Raw genomic sequence first — 22,842 nt, forward strand, 5'->3', positions numbered from 1 at the left:
CTGTATTGCATATGATACAAACAGACATTATTCAAGAAAAGGAATGTGCTAAAATAAATTTAACAAAGTTAACCACTGGGTTTGCCGGAGTTTTTTGCTTTTTTCTCCCAAATAAATGCAATGTATCATTGTGTCTACTATCTAAACTGTGCAACTTTGCGTAAAACCATGCATTTTTAAGAAAGATACCATCAGCACAGTGGAATTTGAAAGAGGTTTGAGAGTTGTTATTCCTGTTGTACAGGTGCTGTGTATAAGAATGAGACAGACAAACAACTACACGTCTTCCAAAGCCGAAAGGTATTTTTGGATTGAAGGCTACCTTACAGGAAAATTAGAATAGCTCTCTATCTTAGCAGAGGTTTATGATTAACGTATATGACATTTATGCATTCTACCAATGCCTGTTAATTTCCACATTTGGATCTTTGAATTTTCCACTGTGTACTTTTTGTCTGGAGAAAACCTTGGACTAGAGATAAGACCATGACCAAAAACGTATTTCTAGCAGCTCCCACGTCCAGTCAGCCAGTCTGGGTTTGAGGTCGAATCGAGATCATGAAGTGCCTGCTGCTTCTCGCCTTTATTGGGGTGGCTGGTGAGTATATCTTTTATTTCTATTTCTGCCATTTAATAGGAAGCTGATTTTCTAAATGAAAACTGCAAGGTAGCCTGTTGTGGGGAAGCCAAGTCAGTTTTGACTTGCACAAGTCAGAGCCCTGCAGCTTCCATCTTCTGTCTGCTCATAATGCCTTGTGCCACAAGCTGGAGAATGAACACCTTCATAGGGGTTCCTGACCCAGCTATGGAGATGTGCCCACAGCTTCAGAAAAAGGCTGCCTCCTCCTTCGGGACTTAGGAGTGCACAGGGAATAGCTCTGGACCGAGAAGTCCGAAAGCAACTGCAAAATTTTGGACCCTCGGTGGGTGCTCCAAGAAGATGTCACTGCACAGTAGTGTTTACTTTTTCCCTCAGTCAACCCTTGATTGTCTCAGTAGATGGGATTCAGGGAAAGACACACCCGTGATCTGATCCAACCAGAACATTTCTGTGTCCCTATGCTCCCTCAGGGAGTAGCCAGCAGGGCTTTACTTGCAGATACGTGAGGCACCCGTGTAAGTCTGATCCCCTTCTTTGTTTGCACAAGCAAATGCATGTGCCTTAGACCTGCCCACCAGCGCTGCCCTGAGTGTCCATAGAAGGGGAGCCTGCAAGTGAGGGGCTTCAGACAGGCAGTCACAGGGCAGATGACAGGCCACATTACCTTCGGCCAGCTGTTGACACATGGCACTTCTTGTCCCCCAGTTGCCTTCCCCACCTTTGCTGAAGACGATGATGACAAGATTGTGGGAGGCTACACCTGCGCAGAGAACTCTGTGCCCTATCAGGTGTCCCTGAATTCTGGATATCACTTCTGTGGAGGTTCCCTCATCAGCAGCCAGTGGGTCGTGTCAGCTGCTCACTGCTACAAATCGTGAGTGAAAAAATTACATCCTTCTAGAACCTACTTCTGTCTTCCAGTTCACTTCTAGCAGGCATTCTGAGCTATGAGATAGAAATATGCAAGTGCCTCCATTCTCACCAGAGACAGCCAAGGGATGGGTGGATCATTCAGGAAGCCAGGCCGAGGCATCCTGAGGGGTTTTCCCCTTCTGCAAACGTTCCTGTGAATGCAGAGAATTTTCTGATATAACAATGAGATAATCAAGCAGAGAGGTCTGGGCTTTGATTTCCTATCAATTACATGAATCTTGCTAAAAGCATTCTTCCTGGAGAACAGGAAGAGGATCAAGGTCTGGCTGGAGCCATTTACATTTTCCCAGAATATCTGGATCTAGTGCTGCTCTGTATTCAACTGCTGCCATGTATTTAGAGACCTGCAGAAATTCACCAACATGGAGTCAGTTAAGATCACAGTGTGGATTCCCAGGGCTCCCTGCAGGACAAGAAAGATCCTCTGCCCCAGAAGGCTTCTGTGGGAGTGGTGTTGGAGCGAGTGCACTCAGTGACAGGGAGGTTTCTCTCAACGTGCCCCTAGCAGTAAAGGACACGCTGTGCCTTCTGTTTTCCAGTCGCATCCAAGTGCAGCTCGGGAAACACAACCTGGGGCTCACTGAATCCACACAGCAGTTTATCAACTCCGCTAAAGTCATCCGGCACTCTGGCTACAGCTCCTACACCCTGGACAACGACATCATGCTCATCAAGCTGGCCACCCCAGCCACGCTCAGCAAAGCTATCCAGACCATTCCTCTGCCTACCAGCTGCGTGGCCGCCGGCACCACCTGCCTGATCTCCGGCTGGGGCAACACTCTCAGCAGTGGCTGTGAGTACTCTGGGGGAGCCTACAGACCCCTGGGGGCCCAGGACAGTCTCTAGGACCTGGCCATTAACCCCCAACAGGACAGGCTAAAACACAGGGAAGTGCTGTGGGACAGCTTTTTGGAGTGATGCGTCAGTGTAGGGACTGCACAGTTAATGTCAACAGAGTTGTCAGTTCTCTGAGAGTAAGGGTGAAATCTGGGACTGTGGAACTTGAATTCCTACCAGAGATCCCTGTTCTCTCACACCCATGGTCAGAGATGTGCATGGCCAGTGGTGTGTATTCCATTGAACCTGCACCAGAGGAGAGGATGGTTTTCCTGAGGCTCAGGTTTCTTCCAGTGCATGTATCACAAGAGTGGCCCCACCTTTGCCAACTGATGAACTTCCAGGTAGCAGAAAAGTTAAGGTGGCTGCAGTGTAGAATGGTGGGCCCATGGGTAGAATTTGTTCCATCTCTACAGAAGGGACCCATGCTGTGCTTACTGTGGACAGGAAGCAGGATGGCTGCTAGAACAAGGTGTCCAGCATTTGCTTTTCTGCTAAGATCTTCCCTGAGCTCTGAAAAGGACTCAGCAATGCCGCAATCATCTCTCCCTATTTCTTTGCAGCTAACTACCCAGACGAGCTGCAGTGCCTGAAGGCTCCCGTCCTCACCGATGAGCAGTGCTCTGATGCCTACCCTGGGCAAATCACCAAGAATATGATTTGTGTCGGATACCTGGAGGGAGGAAAAGACTCCTGCCAGGTAACTCATCTGCCTCTCCTCACCCAGTCATTTCTCTCCCACCTTTTCCTAGCTGAAGAGGCCTCCACATTACAGAGTCAGCTGTACTCACTGCACTGGTAAATCTGAGTTTTTCAATGACAGCAGAGGCTCCAGGCACACATATCCTGAAGGTTTGCCAAGTACCGCATCCAGCAAAAGCAGGCAGCTGACTCATCCTTAGCTGTGGTGCCCTTGGAGCTCAAGTCAGGCACGGTAGCATCATGTGGAGAGTGTGAATCAGGAACAGCCCTGGTAGAACTTTGTGCAGAGTACGCCCGGCAGGGCTTCCTCCAGGGTCAGTGGTCTCAGGGATCTCTGGCTCATTGCTCAGGCTGATGCCATTTGCTGAATATCCATACCCTTTGTGTGCACAGGGAGATTCCGGCGGTCCCGTGGTCTGCAATGGAGAGCTCCAGGGCATTGTCTCCTGGGGTTATGGATGTGCCCAGCGGGGCCTTCCCGGAGTTTACACCAAGGTTTGCAACTACGTCTCCTGGATCCAGTCCACCATTGCCTCCAACTGAGATGCTTGTTTGGTGTGACCTGTATTTTCCCCTCATCATTTTTGTTCTTTTGGGTCTGGACAAGCAACAATTATGAGAAATCAATAAAAACTTTCAGGCACCCCTACTTTGTGCATGCTTTTGCTGGAAACTTCCAAAGGCTTTTATATGGAGCGCAGTGGCAGTGAACACCAGTCAGGAGAAAATACTTATTATTTGTAGTGCCTGTCAATTGACAGGGTCTTGGAGCACCTTGCAGACTCATCATCAGGATTCTTTCAGTCAGTTACATGCTCTTGTTTCTGAAGCAGAACATCATGTCTGTTCTTTTTGAGCAGGAAAATTATTAGCCAATATTTCAACAGTTCTTGAAGTGATTCTGAAATTCATCCTCTTTCTCTTGGAACACTACCAGCTCCAGCATGGCATCATTTCTTTGGGCCTGCTTATATCACCGCCTGAGGAATGGAAGAGGAATGAGGATGTTGAGGGTCAGGAGACCAGGAGAGGGCAGCTCATTGCAGTAGAGTATTTGGATCTGCCATGTTGAACAGTTGGTCCTTGCCAGGAGGCTGATTGGGACGTCATGTTTTGTGCTTGCAGAGTCCCAGAACCAGGCTGTGGTGTCCCAAATCTCAAGATGAAAAGGTCAGGAGAGAGGAAGGAGGGAAGTGAGGAAGGAAGGCAGAAAAGCTGCAGGAAGACAGGATTTAGAGCTGGGAGGGAAGCAGGAACATGAGCCATAACGGGAGGAAGGTAATGAAAAGAGCAGGAGAGAAGGAAGGAAGATAAAAAGGCAAAAGTCCATTTAAGAATGAACAGTAAAAGGAAGACAGGAAATGAAAGTAGCAGGAGGGCAGGAAGGAAAGCTCAGGGAGTGTTGTAGCCATGAGTATCTGCCGCTGCCTGGGACTCTTTGCCTACAGTCCTGGGATACTGGGAAGATTGGATTACATTGCAGTGCTCAGGCCACGGGCTAGTGATGTAACATGGGGTCCCAACTGCACAGCTGTGTGCCCTTCCCTTTCAGACCAGTAGGGCCAATGATTAGAGGGCCATGTATTTTGAGATTCTGGAAAAGGAATGGGCTGTATGAACTATTCCACATCCTGGTTGTCAAACCATCAGTTGACATACCAGACAGATTTAAAGGAGACATGGATGAGGAATGGAATAGGAAATAGGAAAAGAATAGGTGTAACTGAACAGAAAAGAAAGGACAGGGACCCAGAGAGATGCAGAAGGAAAAAAGAGAGAAGCAGTCTGAGAATGGCAAAGAAATGAGTGGAGGTAGTGAAGACAAGAAGAAAACAGAGTCAGAAGGTGATTCAGAGATGGGAAAGAGCAGAAAAGCAGATATAGACCATGGTAAATACAGACAGATGGCCAACAGACACACAGTGTCTTTTCTGAACACCTGGAGGCCAACTAAGAAAACGGGACTCTCTCAAGCAGAGGGCTCAGTGTGTGCTGGTGGCAGATCCCTGTTTGCCTGGAAATGTTTGTGCTGTGCTGCACCAGCCTTTGACTCACTGTGGATCTTGTTCAGCACAGAAATATGTGCCTGTGTCATTGAGTAGGGCATGCTGTATCTGCACAGCTAAATGGTTGTTCCTAGTCCCACTGCTCTGGAAGCGATTTTGGAATTCCTTCTCAATATCTGCTTTGCCACCTTCCACTGAGTACACAACCAGATGCATTCTGGCATCCTTCTCCATGGGTAACTTGTACCAGTATATGCGTAGGAAATCTTTCCCTGGTGCAGAACATTCCAGAGTGACGGTGTCTCTGACCCGGACAACTATATCTGGTGATTGCTGAAGGGCCCAGCCTGGAGAGACAGGAGATGAAAGATGGGGAGGTAGGGAAATGCATTGAAGAGGATAAAAATACACATCCTTGAAGTATGGCATGGGATGGAATGGCACCAGGGTATCAGAAAGATATGGGCCAGTGCCCACCTTCTCTGAAAAGAACACATAGGTTTCAAAAGCCACAAACAAACTTCAAATGCAACAGTAAATCTGTTTTGAGAAATAAAGACTTTAGTGCTCTCTAGAGAATTATTAAAATGGGGCAGGAAAAAAACCACATTGGATCTTGCAGAGTTTCCTGATGCAAGAGCTGGTGGAAAAGCTCACCCGGTTCATTGCCCACCCCTGCCCTGGAATCCTTGGGAAGGGGCAGGGCCAGCAACTGGGAGCAGAGCTGAGGATGCAGCAGCAGCTCCAGTGCAGCTGATCAGGACCAAGGGAATGCCCACTTACCCACAGGGAGCAGCATGGCCACAAGGAACCGGTGGAAATCCATGGAGAAAGGCCCCCTCCTTCCAGGCACCTGCCCCTGGTGCCAGCACAGACACAGAGGTGTGCAGAGAGGAGAGGTGCAGAGCAAGAGATGCGTCTCTGTGTGGGTGGGCAGGGGAGGCAGCGGCAGTCTGAAATGTCACCAAGGCTCTTGGCTGCCCAGGAACGGTGGGCAATGACACCTGCAGGCAGTCATGAGCTGCTTGTGCTCTGCTCCTCTGGCTTCCTGCTGTGTGCGAGCGTGGCTGGGCAAGAGTAGGGGGGACTGCAGTAGGTGCCAAGTTCAGAGCTACCACGGAGCAGGATGGGGCTGTGGGGCAGCCTGAGTGTGTGCGCAGGAATGCACAAAGTGGCAGAAATTGAGGGGAAGACAAGGAGATCTCAGGAATGCATGTTTGTATGTCTGTGTCCCACTGTTTGTCTCCTCCCGAGCCTCCCTCACACTCACAGATTCCCAGCCCTGCAAGTTGCAAAGTGGAATCTCTGCTTCTCCCAGTCAGGCCTGATGTGTTGTCCAGGTACGGGAGAAGCTGCTGACCTGCAGAGCTGGTGTCTCTTGGAGCCTGGCAGAGAATAGTTCGGTAGCTGTTCTTCTCTAACTCCAGAGAGGGATCTCAAGGAGAGAACAGGCTCCCTTTGCTTCTGCACTGGGATTATCCTTTGAGACACACTTCATCTCAGAGAGATTTCTGAGGAGAAGGGTGTGCCCCACAGGATGTGCTGATACACCCTGACCTTCTCTGTGCCAGAGAAGAACAGATACAATCCTTGTCTCTTTATCGCAGCAGTCTGCAACAGAGCACTCGGACACAAATGGACAAAGCTGGAGAAAACCATGTCCTCTGCTCTCTCTGTCCACCCAGCCTTGCTCACCTGCCCAAGGCAGTGGACAATCCCTGTAGGCAGGAAGGGACACTCGTAGTTTGTGTGCCCTGAGTTTGGGCACAGAGCTCTGGCACAGCCTCTGCCCATCCGTGCTGGGCTGTGTGCACAGCAGGGTGAGGCTGGCCCATACAGGACATGGAGTGATCCCAGTGCCCAGGGCTCTGAAGGGCTTTGCAGTGAAGATGTTCCCCTGTGTCCTGTCAGCAGAGGAGAGCAGCAATGCCTGCAGCTCCTCCCAAATCCTCTGCTGCAGCTCTGAGTGTGTCCCATTGCATTCATTTCCCCAGGCTGCCAGGAGAAGATTCAGCAAAGACCCCAGATTCCTCTACAGAAGTTGTAGAAAGAAGCAAAGAGATTGGGCTGATTGTAGGAACCCCAAATCCTGCCATCACCAGCAGCAGCAGCAGCAGCAGCGCTCCAGCAGAGAGGAGGCTGTGCCTGATGTGTCCATGCCAGGGGTCTCCAGTTCCCTGGGGTGAGCAGAGGGCAGGGCAGTGCATGGGGAGCCTTGCAGAAGACACAGGATTTGAGGAGTCAGTGATGTTGAACAGGCATGGCTGCTGTGTGGGGCCCTGTGTTTAGGCTCTGGGAGGCTTGGATGTTAGCATGGGAATGTGCAGGGTGGGAACCACCTGGAGTGCCCTGAGCAGGCCTGTGCTGTGCACGGGTGTGTGTCATGCAGGACAGAATCATGGGATGGGCCAGCCAAGAAGGGATCTCTGGGTCCCTGCTCCAACCTCCCTGCTCCAGCAGAGTCATCCCAGAGCAGAGGGCACACAACTGTCTCTACATGCTTCTGGAATATCTCCAGAGAGAGTGAGGGTCCACAACCTCTTTGGTCTTTATGCTTCTTTGCAGTCTTCTCCAGTGCAATGCTCTTAACACAGATTCAATTGGAACTTCCTGTTCATCATTTTCTGCCTCTTGTCCTAGTGCTTGGCATCGTAGTGAAGAACCTGGATCCACCTCTAGGAGCCCTTCCTATAAATACTTGTAGAAATTGATGAGGTGGCCACTTAGTTGTTTCTTCTCAGGACAGAACAGGCCCAGCTCCCTCAGCCTTTGTTCCCTAAAGAGGTGCTCCACTCTACTAATCACCTTTCATCTCCTGTCCTGGACATTCTCCAGGAGCTCCATGTCTCTTTTGCATCAAGGAACCCAGAATGGGAAGATGATAAGTGGAGCTTCAATTCCCTCCCACTGCCGGCAACGTTCTTCCTAATGCATCCCAGGACACTAATGGCTTCAAGGCCGCCAGGACAAATTGCTGGATCATGGAGAGATTCTTGTCCAGCAGGAGCCCCAGGTCCTTCTCTGAAGAGGTGCTTCCCAGATGCTTAGTCCTTCCCTGTGCTGCTGCAAAGAGCAATTCCTCTCCAGGGGCAGAACCCTGAATTTGCCTTTGCTGAATTTGAGAATGTTCCTCTCTGCCCATCCCTCTAATCTGTCAAGGCCCATCTGAAGGGCTACACGGCCGTCTCAGGTATCAGAAACTCCTCCTAAGTTGCTGTTATCAGGGAACTTGACAAGGACACTCTCAACCATCACCTGAGTTACTGGTCTATAGAACAGTGTTGCCTTTGGGAAATTTCTGTTATCTGCTCAGATTGCTAATGTAACCTGTAAATATTCATCCTATGTTTCCTGAAGATAAACTGTATGTGGATCAAGGGCTGGAAGGCAGGTGGATCCTGCCCCAGACACCACTCTACATGGAGGAGTTGGGGAGACACTGAACACTTTACCAGAGCAAGCACAGGTTTGTACTCTGCTGTTCCTATTCCTTGGCCACAGAACAACCACAGAAAAGGCGCTGCAACAGAGGAGCGTGTGGGCAGCTGCCACACAGTGCTGGCTACTGCCACACCTGCCAGGACTTGCCTTTATGCACAGGTGCAGCAAGAACTTCCCACACAAGCACTCCTTCCTTTTCACAGCGAGAACAGCGAGCAGGGTTGACTGGAGTTAACTAAGAGTAAGTCCAGTTGACTGGAGTTAAGTGGAGTGCAGATTGAAGACAGAAAGAAGAAGGTGAATGAAGGGAAGCAAGATACAGAGAAGAAGAAGGGCTGACAGAAGCAAGTGTAGTGCAAATGAGCATTAAATGCCAAGAGAGAGGCCTGGAGTGGCAAGGAGACAATGATGGACAAACAAACTGTCAGCATCTGAGAAGAGAAGGAAGGCAAGGCCAGGAAGCAGAGCAGCTAAGGAGTGAGAAGTGATCACCCTGCCTCGTGAAGCAGCCACAAGTGGAAAGCAGGTCCTGTTTGTGCAGGGACAGGTTTGAGCTCAGCTCTCTCAGCAGTCTCACCACTGTGTTCACTCTCAGCACAGTAGTATGTGCCAGAGTCATTGAGAAAGGCATGTTCTATTGAGAGGGTGATACTGTCTCCTTTGATCTTGCTGCTCTTGAAATGGCTTTCAAAACCCTTTTCCACCACTGCATTGGCACCTTCAACTGCATAAACCAACTGGGTCAGACTGGAATTCTTCTCTGAAGGCAGCATGAACCAGTAAATAGCTGTGTTGGTGGATTTCTTGTTGGAACATTCCAGATTCATGGATTCGCCTTCTTTGATCACCATGTCTGGAGACTGTTCCAGGGCTAACACTGGAAAGGAAAAGTAGAAGCAGTGAGGAAGAGGAAAAAATTGTACTAGGCACTGTGAGTTGGTATGGAAAGATTGAGAAAAAATATCGCTGCCAAGGGAGCAGTTCAAGACGTGGGACGGCTCTTCAGATCAGTAGGTGAATTTCCAATCTCTCCTCAATAGGCAAGGTGCATTCCTGGGCTGGTTAAGTGCAAACCCAGGGACCATCTACGGGCTGCACAAAGAATGACAAATAGATGGCTATTGCAGAAGATTCAGGCATTCCCATTGCCCCCACATTCCCTGCTGATCCTCCATGCAGAAAGCTCTGCAGGATGAAACAGTGCCAGGAAGTGGTTGCACAGCTGGGAGAGCAGCAGCAGGATGAGTAGAGGTGCTCAGGGCTGGGTTGAGTTCACTTACCCAGAGGGGCCAGCATGGCCACCAAGAAACAGCAGGGAACCATGGCGGGAGGGCCCCTGCCTGTCAGCAAGCTGCCTCTTGGAGCTGCCCAAAGGTTTGTGCAGAGGGAGCAGTGAGTGAGGGTGAGACATCTCGGGGTGGGGCTGGCCAAGAAATGACAGGAGGCATTGGCTGGCTGGGAACCCTGGGCAATGACACAGACTGTGTGTCAGCACAAACTCTGTTTCTGCAGGAAAGCAGGAACCCCGCAGAGATGCAGCAGGTGGAATGGACAGGCTGGCATGGGTGGGTGTGGAGGGAAGGATGGGGATCTCAACCTGTCAGTTCTACCCTTTTTCCCATCCCACCAGGGCAAGGGGGTAGTGAGGGAGTGCCTGTAACACCCAGCAGCTGACTGGGCTTTAACCACAAGACTCTGAGCACAAGACAGCATCTCCATGTCCCCACTGCTATGGCATGAGCTGCAGCTCCCCTGACTCAGCCTGTGTTTCACACTCCAGCAAGGAATTCCCAGCTTCTGTCCTTGACACATTATGAGCATTTAGGTGAGGATCAGATTCCTCTGAGACCCTGCACTGTCGTTTGCACTGGGGGTAATGAAGCGTAGGCAATTCAGGGCACCCCTTGTGTCTAGAAGCAAGCAGCATCCTCTACACTGGACTGGAGAGCTACACAAGGGACAGGCAGAAGCCTGAAATGGACTTTTCAAAGTGAGAAATGTTGTGTAACTGTCATAAATAGAAGTTTTCAGAAACAACTGAAAATAACTGACTGAAAGTCTTTTCAAAGCAAGTCTGTAAAGTTTTCCTATATGCTTCCAGTTCTACAGGCACTGAAAATATTAAATACTTCCTTCTGTGTGGCATACGCTATCTATCTGCTCTGTATTCTTCCCCTGTTCTCGGCACTGGTGATGCCACACCTGGAGTATTGCGTCCAGTTCTGGGCTCCTCACTTTAGGAGGGATGTTGAGGTGCTTGAGCATGTCCAAAGGAGAGCACTGAGGCTGGTGAGGGGCTTGGAGCACAAGCTGTATGAAGAACAACTGAGGGAGCTGGGGTTGTTCAGCCTGGAGAAAAGGAGACTCAGGGGTGACCTTATCACTCTCTTCAACTTCCTGAAGGGTGGCTGTGGTGAGCTGGGGGTCGGTCTCTCTCCGGACAACAACAGACATAACAAGAGGACACAGTCTCAAGCTGTGCCAAGGGAGATACAGGCTAGAATTAGGGAGGAAGTTTTTCACAGAAAGAGTGGTCAAATACTGGAATCATCTACCCAGGGGGGTGGTGGAGTCACCATCCCTCGATGTGTTTAAGGGAAGACTGGATGTGGCACTTGGTGCCATGATCTAATTGAAGTATTAGAACATGGGTGCGACTCGATGATCTTAAAAGTCTCTTCCAACCTAAAAATTCTGTGATTCTGTGATTCTGTATCACAGGCTATGAAAGTTCCCAGAGAAACCATGCACAAAGTAGGGGTGCCTGAAAGTTTTTATTGATTTCTCATAATTGTTGCTTGTCCAGACCCAAAAGAACAGAAATGATGAGGAGAAAATAAAGGTCACGCCAAACAAGCATCTCAGTTGGAGGCAATGGTGGACTGGATCCAGGAGACGTAGTTGCAAACCTTGGTGTAAACTCCGGGAAGGCCCCGCTGGGCACATCCATAACCCCAGGAGACAATGCCCTGGAGCTCTCCATTGCAGACCACGGGACCGCCGGAATCTCCCTGTGCACACAAAGGGTATGGATATTCAGCAAATGGCATCAGCCTGAGCAATGAGCCAGAGATCCCTGAGACCACTGACCCTGGAGGAAGCCCTGCCGGGCGTACTCTGCACAAAGTTCTACCAGGGCTGTTCCTGATTCACACTCTCCACATGATGCTACCGTGCCTGACTTGAGCTCCAAGGGCACCACAGCTAAGGATGAGTCAGCTGCCTGCTTTTGCTGGATGCGGTACTTGGCAAACCTTCAGGATATGTGTGCCTGGAGCCTCTGCTGTCATTGAAAAACTCAGATTTACCAGTGCAGTGAGTACAGCTGACTCTGTAATGTGGAGGCCTCTTCAGCTAGGAAAAGGTGGGAGAGAAATGACTGGGTGAGGAGAGGCAGATGAGTTACCTGGCAGGAGTCTTTTCCTCCCTCCAGGTATCCGACACAAATCATATTCTTGGTGATTTGCCCAGGGTAGGCATCAGAGCACTGCTCATCGGTGAGGACGGGAGCCTTCAGGCACTGCAGCTCGTCTGGGTAGTTAGCTGCAAAGAAATAGGGAGAGATGATTGCGGCATTGCTGAGTCCTTTTCAGAGCTCAGGGAAGATCTTAGCAGAAAAGCAAATGCTGGACACCCTGTTCTAGCAGCCATCCTGCTTCCTGTCCACAGTAAGCACAGCATGGGTCCCTTCTGTAGAGATGGAACAAATTCTACCCATGGGCCCACCATTCTACACTGCAGCCACCTTAACTTTTCTGCTACCTGGAAGTTCATCAGTTGGCAAAGGTGGGGCCACTCTTGTGATACATGCACTGGAAGAAACCTGAGCCTCAGGAAAACCATCCTCTCCTCTGGTGCAGGTTCAATGGAATACACACCACTGGCCATGCACATCTCTGACCATGGGTGTGAGAGAACAGGGATCTCTGGTAGGAATTCAAGTTCCACAGTCCCAGATTTCACCCTTACTCTCAGAGAACTGACAACTCTGTTGACATTAACTGTGCAGTCCCTACACTGACGCATCACTCCAAAAAGCTGTCCCACAGCACTTCCCTGTGTTTTAGCCTGTCCTGTTGGGGGTTAATGGCCAGGTCCTAGAGACTGTCCTGGGCCCCCAGGGGACTGTAGGCTCCCCCAGAGTACTCACAGCCACTGCTGAGAGTGTTGCCCCAGCCGGAGATCAGGCAGGTGGTGCCGGCGGCCACGCAGCTGGTAGGCAGAGGAATGGTCTGGATAGCTTTGCTGAGCGTGGCTGGGGTGGCCAGCTTGATGAGCATGATGTCGTTGTCCAGGGTGTAGGAGCTGTAGCCAGAGTGCCGGATGACTTTAGCGGAGTTGATAAACTGCTGTGTGGATTCAGTGAGCCCCAGGTTGTGTTTCCCGAGCTGCACTTGGATGCGACTGGAAAACAGAAGGCACAGCGTGTCCTTTACTGCTAGGGGCACATTGAGAGAAACCTCCCTGTCACTGAGTGCACTCGCTCCAACACCACTCCCACAGAAGCCTTCTGGGGCAGAGGATCTTTCTTGTCCTGCAGGGAGCCCTGGGAATCCACACTGTGATCTTAACTGACTCCATGTTGGTGAATTTCTGCAGGTCTCTAAATACCTGGCAGCAGTTGAATACAGAGCAGCACTAGATCCAGATATTCTGGGACAAGGCAAACGGCTCCAGCCGGACCTTGATCCTCTTCCTGTTCTCCAGGAAGAATGCTTTAGCAAGATTCATGTAATTGATAGGAAATCAAAGCCCAGACCTCTCTGCTTGATTATCTCATTGTTATATCAGAAAATGCTCTGCATTCACAGGAACGTTTGCAAAAGGGAAAAACCCCTCAGGATGCCTCGGCCTGGCTTCCTGAATGATCCACCCATCCCTTGGCTGTCTCTGGTGAGAATGGAGGCACTTGCATATTTCTATCTCATAGCTCAGAATGCCTGCTAGAAGTGAACTGGAAGACAGAAGTAGGTTCTAGAAGGATGTAATTTTTTCACTCACGATTTGTAGCAGTGAGCAGCTGACACGACCCACTGGCTGCTGATGAGGGAACCTCCACAGAAGTGATATCCAGAATTCAGGGACACCTGATAGGGCACAGAGTTCTCTGCGCAGGTGTAGCCTCCCACAATCTTGTCATCATCGTCTTCAGCAAAGGTGGGGAAGGCAACTGGGGGACAAGAAGTGCCATGTGTCAACAGCTGGCCGAAGGTAATGTGGCCTGTCATCTGCCCTGTGACTGCCTGTCTGAAGCCCCTCACTTGCAGGCTCCCCTTCTATGGACACTCAGGGCAGCGCTGGTGGGCAGGTCTAAGGCACATGCATTTGCTTGTGCAAACAAAGAAGGGGATCAGACTTACACGGGTGCCTCACGTATCTGCAAGTAAAGCCCTGCTGGCTACTCCCTGAGGGAGCATAGGGACACAGAAATGTTCTGGTTGGATCAGATCACGGGTGTGTCTTTCCCTGAATCCCATCTACTGAGACAATCAAGGGTTGACTGAGGGAAAAAGTAAACACTACTGTGCAGTGACATCTTCTTGGAGCACCCACCGAGGGTCCAAAATTTTGCAGTTGCTTTCGGACTTCTCGGTCCAGAGCTATTCCCTGTGCACTCCTAAGTCCCGAAGGAGGAGGCAGCCTTTTTCTGAAGCTGTGGGCACATCTCCATAGCTGGGTCAGGAACCCCTATGAAGGTGTTCATTCTCCAGCTTGTGGCACAAGGCATTATGAGCAGACAGAAGATGGAAGCTGCAGGGCTCTGACTTGTGCAAGTCAAAACTGACTTGGCTTTCCCACAACTGGCTACCTTGCAGTTTTCATTTAGAAAATCAGCTTCCTATTAAATGGCAGAAATAGAAATAAAAGATATACTCACCAGCCACCCCAATAAAGGCGAGAAGCAGCAGGCACTTCATGATCTCGATTCGACCTCAAACCCAGACTGGCTGACTGGACGTGGGAGCTGCTAGAAATACGTTTTTGCTGATGGTCTTATCTCTAGTCCAAGGTTTTCTCCAGACAAAAAGTACACAGTGGAAAATTCACAGATCCAAATGTGGGAATTAACAGGCATTGGTAGAATGTACAAATGTCATACACGTTAATCATAAACCTTTGCTAAGATAGGGAGCTATTCTAATTTTTCCGTAAGGTAGCCTTCAATCCAAAAATACCTTTTGGCTTTGGAAGACGTGTAGTTGTTTGTCTGTCTCATTCTTATACACAGCACCTGTACAACAGGAATAACAACTCTCAAACCTCTTTCGAATTCCACTGTGCTGATGGTATTTTTCTTAAAAATGCATGGTTTTTCCCAAAGTTGCATATTTAAAGTAGTAGACAGAGAGATACATTGCATTTATTTGGGAAGAAAAAGAAATCTAGCAAACCCAGTGGTTAACTTTGTTAAATTTATTTTAGCACATTCCTTTTCTTGAATAATGAGTGTTTTTGTCATACACAATACAGTGTTTTCCTAAATCAAATTCCTCCATTGGAATTTCAAAAGGAGGATAGAAAAACGATCCTGTGCCCCTCCTCGTTTCCCAAGTCAAATAGGTCAAATGTGGGAATGCTCAGCATCTCCCTTTTCTAATTTCTCTCTCCTAACCTGTATTAAAATGTCTACCTATGTACTGAACCATGCTTTTCTTCATCTTTGGAATGTTCTACAGACTCACTTTTGCCACATAAGAATTTCAGTACAATTCTGATGTTTATGAGTGTGATGTAGATGAGCAATAATGCTGCAAACATAAAAAGTGAGATCTTCTGAAATCCCTCTCTGCAGGAGTGGGGATTTCTGTCATGATGCAAAGCTTTCTAAAGCTTAATGCTTTGCTGAATAATCATGTTCATTCTCCAAGCAGCTGCCAACTTTATCATGTTAGCTCCTGAAAGACACAGGATTCTCTCTAGAGACATTAAAGAGAAGCCATATGTTTGGAAATGCTGGAATAGCTTGAGACGCTAAATAAGAATACTCTTCTTCTCCATTTCTTGATTCAATTTTTGTGGGTCCTGGAGGACTGATATGCCCAGTGTCACTGTCCAGAGGGAAATTTTCCTTTGTGTTGAAGTACAAGTCCAAGGCCTGGGCCTCCTCCAAAGTGGTGCATGAATTCTGTTGGCCTTTAAACTGGTATTACTGCACAGCTTTCTTACAAGCATGCTGTATCCTGTGAAATAAAGAAGGATTAGAAGCTTCCTGTGGGAAAGGAAAATATCCATAATAGGACTAAGAGGGTCAAAAATTACCAAAGCTCATCATAACTAAGTGAAGCAAGAAAAATTTCCAGTTTAGTTTGAAATGTCTATTTTCTTTGTCCAAAACATGCCATTTGTTTAGACAAGGGCTGTCATCAGATGTGCTGCTGAACATTCCGTAGACCCAGTGTAATTTTTTTTGTAGGCTCTTTCAAAGAATATACTCAAGGGTGTACATCTATTATTACAAACGAGTTTTTCATTTAATGCAGTAATGCTGCAGAAGAAAGCTGGTGGCTCTAGGAGCACAGGAAGGGGGAGAGATGTTGACTGAAGAGCAGCTGTGTTAGGTATTATCAATGGACAAGCAATGGCAGTTTGTACTTCTAGAACTTCATGTTCCTAGTTCAAGTATTTCAGTCAGCTGCATTAACACTAGACTCAGATAAAGGAAAATACATTTGTCCAGGCTGATGCAAGATCCTGGGAAAAAGAAACCTGGTAAAACCGTGGGCTGACGGAGATAAAGCTTCCTAGGAACATAAATCAGGAGGAGTTTCTGAGGGTAGTCCTTTTATACCTTACAGAACCTGGTGGTGGAAGTTGCATTGATTCTCTCTTCCCACCTGTCTCCTTTCTGGGAGAAGCTGGTTCATTCTCCAAAGCTTCTTATCCTCCATCTCTCCACTCCTGAACAAAACTGCTGTCACAGCCTCTTGCATTGTTCTCTATGCCTGTATTTCTCTTTAACCTATGGCCACAATACTTTTTTTCTATTTCTGCCCTTGCCAAAGACATGGATTCTTAGTGTCCTGGAGAGAAACTGGATGTAGGACATGACAGGGATTTATGAGTGGCCTGAGGAGCCTGGGGAACAATGGGATTGCTTATTGTGTCTTAGGGAGTAGCATGCAAAACTTGTTGGAGGTGGCTTGTTCAGAGCAAGCAAAGGAAACTTCCTCTATTTTAGGAATGCTATGAAGTCCTTTCCACAGGTTTTCTTGGATGCAAAGCATTTACATTACCTCAAAAAGAGAAGGGACACAAGGAAGAAAAATCCTTGGAGGGCTATGAGGTTGAAGGACATCCGATCCAATCTGCTTTGTCCCCAGGAATAGCCTGGTGTTGGAATGTTCCCTGCTACTACAGCCCAGCAAGAGACCAAAGATTATTACATATCTCTCTGGAGGAAAGTCATGGTTGCTTAAATCCTGCAAGGGTCTGGAGAGTTACCCAAGCTCATGCCTTCATTTGCTGCAGCAAAGTTCTCCTGGGAGCATCTCAGCCCCTTTTGAGCAGTAAAGGAGGGCACAGATCAGGTCTGACCTGACAAAGATGTGTGTTAGAAGGTGGATTTATCTGACATTGCTGCTGGACTGTTCTTGTTCAGGCAGATATGGAAGTGGAGATAGGGCTTAAATGATGGGAACAATTGCCCTAATGATTCTGACTTACAAAGTTTGCTGGGGGAATAAAATATCTGTCTTTCCTGGGAAACATAAAGACTACTCAGAATACTACTTTCCACACAACTTCTCTTCTCTCTCTCTCAGAAAGGATACCTGGATAGAGATGCTTATGTTTTCCTTCCCCTAAATCTTGTTTCTGTATTGCTTCCATCATTATTTAAATCTGATCCAGAGAGCAACCGATCGTGATGCAAATTTTCTTCTCCAGCCTTTGAGCAAAATTTCCCTGTGTCCTGGAAATTCTCCAGTTGCCTTGGTATAATTTCTTCCTGCACTCTTCTTCCTTCCTTTTCTGAGGCAGAGAAAGCAGGCATCTGGTGAGGAGTGTGGCCAAGCAAGGCTGTGGCGATCAGGGTACAGTTTCCAGTTTTGATGGAGAAGGAACTGGGAAAGTAGGAGTAAAGTGTTGCCACATTACATCACTGTAACAAGCTGGCTTGTACTGGGCAAATGAATTCAGCTGCCCAGCCAGCTCCATAAGCTAGCCCCTGGGTTAACTGATGGAACTTCAACCAATTATGTTCCTTCCTAAGCTGCAAGCGTATCACTGGTCCAGGATTTGGGGGGCATAAAAGATCAGATCAATGAGCTATCCAGACTGGGTTTTTCAAATGCTCTTTATAAAGAAGAGCTGAAAAACAAACTCTGTTGCCACATGAACATCGGGTGAGTGGTTCTCTTTGTCTCCAACCCACTTTCTCCCACATTCACATAGGAGAGGGAAGGGCAAAGTCAGAGGAGAGGGAGAGGGTTTGGTATGCTTAAAAACACTCCCCAAAGAGAGATCCTTGTCTTTTCCCACTACTGTTTACTGCCACAGCCTGCTATGGTCTCCTTAAGTCACCTAATCATCCTTTTCTTCTTCTAACATATTTGTCCACTACCTCTTCCATTGACTGCTCTTTTTAAAATTCTGCTGCCTTCTTCTATTGTCTACTGTCTCTTCCTTCCCTATATATGCTGCTTTTCTTCACCACTGTCAACCCTTCAGCAGACATCCTCTGTCTACTTTTCCATTGCCACCTTCTACTCTTCTGCTGTATTCTTCTCCCACTTTCTTCAGTTGTTGCCTTTCTTCTTCCACTGCCTTCTTTTGCTGCCTCCTTCTGTCCTTTCCTCTGTCATCTTCTACTGCAGATCATCCACATCCCCGTTCCTCCTCTTCTTCCTGTTCTTCCAATACCACCTTCTGACGTGTTCTTCTGCTACCTTATTCCACTCTCTTCTTCATCCCCTTCTCCTTGTCTTCTACTGCTTCCATCTTCCTTTCCCTTCTTTTGCCACCTTCTTCCACTGTAACTCCTTCCTATTCTTGTAGTGGCAGTATCTCTTTTACAGGTGGAGCATACAGGCCTCAGATCCTCAGTATCCCTGTCTCCAAAAGCCTAGGGATCAATCTTGAGTCTCCCTTAGTGCTTTCTGCAAGAGTTGTAGAGAGGAAGGGAGGGAGGGAAGGCAGGGAAGGGACAGAAGGGAGGGAGGGAGGGAGGGAGGGAGGGAGGAATTTTCCCCCCTGTATTGGCTTTGCAAGGAGAAAAGGCAAAGCATGTAATTATTTATAGTTCCCAATAGATGGCTCCCAAATCACAGAGGTGACAGCAATGCTGAGCACACAGATCAGATTAGTTTCAAGACTAGCAGTTCTATTGTATCATAAGCTGATATAAATGAAGGCTTTAGTTTTGTTTGAAAATATGCAAAAAATCATTTTGTTTCATCACACTTTGGTCAGATCTGTAGTTATCTCAACCCTTCGTGCCCCACATTGGCACCAAAAATGGATCATTATGCTTTAACCCCAGCCAGCATCTAGGTACAATGCAGCCACTCACTCACTCCCTCACTTCCATTCCTCCAGCTGAATAGGGAGAAGAAAGTGAGAAAAAAATGTAAAAACCTTTGTGGCTTGAGATAAGAACTGATTAATAAAATAAAAAATGTTTAATTTAATAAAAAATGGATAACAATAACAGAAAAAGAAAACACCAGAAAAAGTGCAATTGCTTACCACCTGCTGAGCGATGCTCAGCCTGTCTCTGGGCACTAATTAGTTCTGTCTGTCCAGCTCCTCCCAGTTTATATTCTAAGGATGACATTCTGTGGTGTGGAATATCCTGTTGGCCAGTTAGTGTCAGTTGTCCCAGCTAGGCTCCCCCACAGCTTCATGTTCACCTCCTTGCTGGTAGAGCATGGAAAGTTGAAAAGTCCTTGACATGGAGTAAGCACTACATAGGAACAACCAAAACATCAGTGTGTTATCAATATTATTCTCATATTAAAAACATAGTGCTGCACCAACTGCTAAGAAGAAAATTAACTCTATGCCAACCAAAATAAGAACAGCCATCTCCTCCATCTCCTCCTTCATCTTCTCGTAATCTTCCAAGATTTTCTTCCATTGCCTCCTCCTTCCTTTCTGCTGCCCCCTTCTTCCACTTCCTTATTCTATTCTGCCTCATCTGTCTCCTCCTCCTTTTCTTGTTACATCACCTTCTTCTACCACTTTCATCCTCTGCTTTCTTCTGTGGCCTTCTCCTCACACTGGCTTCCTCCATTGCCTCCTGCTTTTTCTAACAAGTTCTTCCATCAAGTCTTCCTTCTCTTTTTTTGCTGCAGTCTTCTGAGACTTTATTCCACCACCTTCTCCATTCCCTCTGCCTTCTTTTCCTCTGCCATCTTCTTTTGTCACCCGCACCATCACATCCTCCTTTTCTTCCACCACGTTTTTGTGGTGTCTCCTTCCATCAATTACCTCGTCACATTCTTCATCACTTCCTTCATGCCTAATTTCAGCACCTTCTTCCATTTCCTTCTTTCACATCCTCCTTTTCTTCTTCCATCGCATACTTCTGCTGCATTCTGCTGCATTCTGTCTGCCCTCTCTTCCTTCACTGCCTTTTTCCACCACTGCCATTGCCTCCTCCTTCACTTCTTCTGCCACCTTTCTCCTTCGCTTCTTATGTTGTCTCTTGCTTCTTCTTCCATTGCCTTCTTCACCATTGTCTTCTACTGCCTCCTCAGTTGTTTCTTCCTTCTTTACTTTCACAGCCTCCTCCTCCCCCTCCTTCACTGTCTTCTTCCATAGCCTCCTTTTTCTCTTCTTCCAATGTCTTCTGCCACCTTCCTTCATAGCCTTGTCTGTAGCCTTCTCCTTCTCCTCTTACAACATTTTTTCTTTGCCTCCATTTCCTTCTTCTTTATTCTGTGATTTTCTTCCTCTGCCTTTTTTTGTTCCCTCCACCATTGCCTCCTCCTCCTATTTTTCTGCCTGCTTCTGTTGCCTTCATCTGCCACAGCCACCTTCCAATGCAAATGCCTTCCTTCTGCCACCTCCACCTTCTTCTGTCTTCTTCCACCACCATTTTTGATGCCTCCTTCCACTGCCGCTGCCTTCATGTGCCGCCTGTCTCTGCTGTCTTCCTCCACTGCTTTCTGCTGCCACCAGCTCCTGTCAGTGCAGTCTGCTGTCACATTTCATCACTGCCTCCTGTTGCTGCCTTCTGCCACCTCCCACTGCTGCCACCTTCCACTGCTGAATTAATCAGCCACTGCCTCCATATGCCAAAGCTGCCTCCTGTCTCACTGCCTTTACACTGCATTTCACCACCACACCATTCCATGGCTTCCACCCTTCAGCCACTGTATACCTCCACCTTTGGCCTCTGCCACCTTCCACTGCCTCCACCTTCTCTTATTCACCACCTTCTTCCAGCTTCTTTTGTCACCTACTCTGTTGTCTCATTCACCATCTCCTTCTCTTCCACCACCTTCTTCTGCCTCCTTTCTTACATCACTTCCTCTGTCACCTCCTCCTTCTCTGTTTCTGCTGCAGCCCTTTGGAACTTCTTTTGTCACCTTCTCCATTGCCTCCTCCTTCTGCTCCTCTATGGCCTTCTGCTACCCACTGCCACTCCTTGCTTCTGCCAGCTCTTCCACCATTTCCTACTTTTCTTCTATATTTCCAAGACATCCTAATGAAGCTGTAATTGGCAAGCCCAATAATCGTAACTGTAGTTGTTAATGACTGTATAGGAATGTCTCTATCAGCTCATTGGCAAATGATTACACTGGAAAATTTATATTTTTAATTATGCTTGTAAGAGAAGTGTGACATTTTAACAGCATAAAGAAATAGGGTTTTTCCCCTAGAATATTGCTCAGTGGTACATGTCTTAACTCTGCCTCTGACAGTAATCTTGTACTATTCCACTGATCCTTGAGTAAATAACATTACCCTTCTGTCTATTTATCTTCCTGCCTTCTTTGTGTGTCTTAGCTATACATACTGAAGATCTTAAGACAGGGACACTTTACACTAGTTATTTTCACTTTGCCCAGCATGAAAGAAATACAGTGGGATGTTTGTAGCAAAAAGTGGTATTGAAGTGTCATATCCAGTTTAAATGTCTGTGGACTTTGTGCTCTTTGACAATCAAGAGATGATTTCATAGAATCAAAGAATACTTTTTACCTGAAGGAGCATCCAAGGGTGGAGGTCTGTGGTCCAACCTCCAACTTAAAGCAACTCCAGTTTGTAACCTAGAAGAGGTTGCTTAGGGACTTACCCATCTGAGAATTGGAAACCTGCAAGGAGGGGGGTTCTACAATCTTTCTGGGAATTCTCTTTTCTGCCACAGTAGGACCCTCAAGGGGAAATTCTTTTCCTTTTATTCCTGCATTCCCTAACCATTCCAAGATGTCATTATGGCATTGAGTCTATTTCCTACATCTGCCTTTTTTGGTAGTGAAAGGTTGGAATTACACCTCCCCTAGACCCACCTGCCCTTAGCTTTCTTCTCTCCAAGCAAAGAATAGCAAGTCTCTCATTTTTTCTTGTATGTCACATGCCACCTAATCATCTTGGACACTAATCAACTTGTTGGCCATCTGCTGGAAATTCTCAGGTATTTAACACTACTTTTGCATGGAGGGGAAGGTGTGAACAAAATTGGTCTTTATTCATCCCTTTGCAATAGTCAGCTCTCCATAAGGAGCAGAAGGGGTTTGTCTTCAAAGTCAGTAACACAGATCATGCAGAAAATGGGCAAAAATGCTTTTTGCTAATGACATAGTAGATGTGCTATCAACCTAGTAATGATAAAGAGTCTATGATCCATCTTGCCCTTAATTATTGAAGGGACAGATAATTTTTTCACTAGTTTTACATGTTGCAAAAGAAATGTAACTATTTTTTTCCTAGCCTAGGAAGCAGAGTAAGAATAATTTTGCTTTTTCCCCAGAAATTTAAATTTTTATAGAGTGCCAGTGTCCTGGAACACGTGATGTTTTTATCTACAAATAATAATTGCAGCATCTCAGCATACTAGATTATTTCTATAGTGTGTGCTTGCTGACCAGTTACACTGGTGTTTGAAATTCATGAGAGAACAGGCAGGTCCAAGTTCCAATTCTTGACAGCTATGCAATCATTTTCATTAGCCAATAAGACAAGAGTCAAATAATTTATTAGAGTCTGTTTTTACTGCAGCTCACATACAAAGCGAAATCATTCTATGAGATGCACATCAAGTAACGTGTCCAGGAGATTTTCATTGAAACACATTCCGTTGATTTAAAAATCCATCCTCTTGGAAGGAGCACCAGCATCTGAACTGGGAGGAGCACATGTGCATTTTCCCTGAAG

At 47.3% G+C, this 22,842-nt stretch overlaps 2 protein-coding genes across 15 annotated transcripts in view; one reads left to right on the forward strand and one right to left on the reverse strand.

Annotated features, from left to right (window-relative positions):
• The first annotated feature begins 453 nt into the window (after positions 1–453).
• LOC141728177 (trypsin-like) lies at positions 454–3,685 on the forward strand. Its single transcript, XM_074534932.1, has 5 exons — positions 454–598; positions 1,307–1,475; positions 2,074–2,327; positions 2,935–3,071; positions 3,467–3,685. The coding sequence occupies exons 1-5, from the start codon at positions 559–561 to the stop codon at positions 3,614–3,616; spliced, it is 750 nt and encodes a 249-aa protein (XP_074391033.1). The 5' UTR covers positions 454–558; the 3' UTR covers positions 3,617–3,685.
• Positions 3,686–9,287: 5,602 nt separating this feature from the next.
• The window catches only part of LOC113460200 (trypsin), a 66,428-nt gene continuing 52,873 nt past the window's right edge, over positions 9,288–22,842 (reverse strand). For 7 of the 14 annotated variants that reach the window (XM_074534918.1, XM_074534924.1, XM_074534923.1 and 4 more), the window contains 5 exons: positions 14,399–14,485; positions 13,522–13,690; positions 12,671–12,924; positions 11,927–12,063; positions 10,623–11,531 (listed from right to left, as the gene is read on the reverse strand). In XM_074534918.1, coding sequence (XP_074391019.1) covers positions 11,382–11,531; positions 11,927–12,063; positions 12,671–12,924; positions 13,522–13,690; positions 14,399–14,438 — 750 coding nt within the window. In that variant the 5' untranslated portion in view covers positions 14,439–14,485 and the 3' untranslated portion in view covers positions 10,623–11,381. Of the gene's footprint in view, positions 9,392–10,621; positions 11,532–11,926; positions 12,064–12,670; positions 12,925–13,521; positions 13,691–14,398; positions 14,489–22,842 lie in introns of those variants that run through there. The other 7 variants (XM_074534930.1, XM_074534919.1, XM_074534928.1 and 4 more) reach the window with 3 other exon arrangements.

Source organism: Zonotrichia albicollis, chromosome 2 (assembly GCF_047830755.1).
Source record: "Zonotrichia albicollis isolate bZonAlb1 chromosome 2, bZonAlb1.hap1, whole genome shotgun sequence".
NCBI classification, from domain to species: Eukaryota; Metazoa; Chordata; class Aves; order Passeriformes; family Passerellidae; genus Zonotrichia; species Zonotrichia albicollis.

What these genes read in the sequence shown, in the direction of transcription:
- LOC141728177 (XM_074534932.1), top strand. Translation starts at nt 559, where the DNA reads ATGAAGTGCCTGCTGCTTCTCGCCTTTATTGGGGTGGCTG. An exon ending in CGCCTTTATTGGGGTGGCTG is followed by an intron (nt 599 to 1,306) that starts GTGAGTATATCT and finishes CTTGTCCCCCAG; the next exon opens with TTGCCTTCCCCACCTTTGCT. An exon ending in CAACACTCTCAGCAGTGGCT is followed by an intron (nt 2,328 to 2,934) that starts GTGAGTACTCTG and finishes ATTTCTTTGCAG; the next exon opens with CTAACTACCCAGACGAGCTG.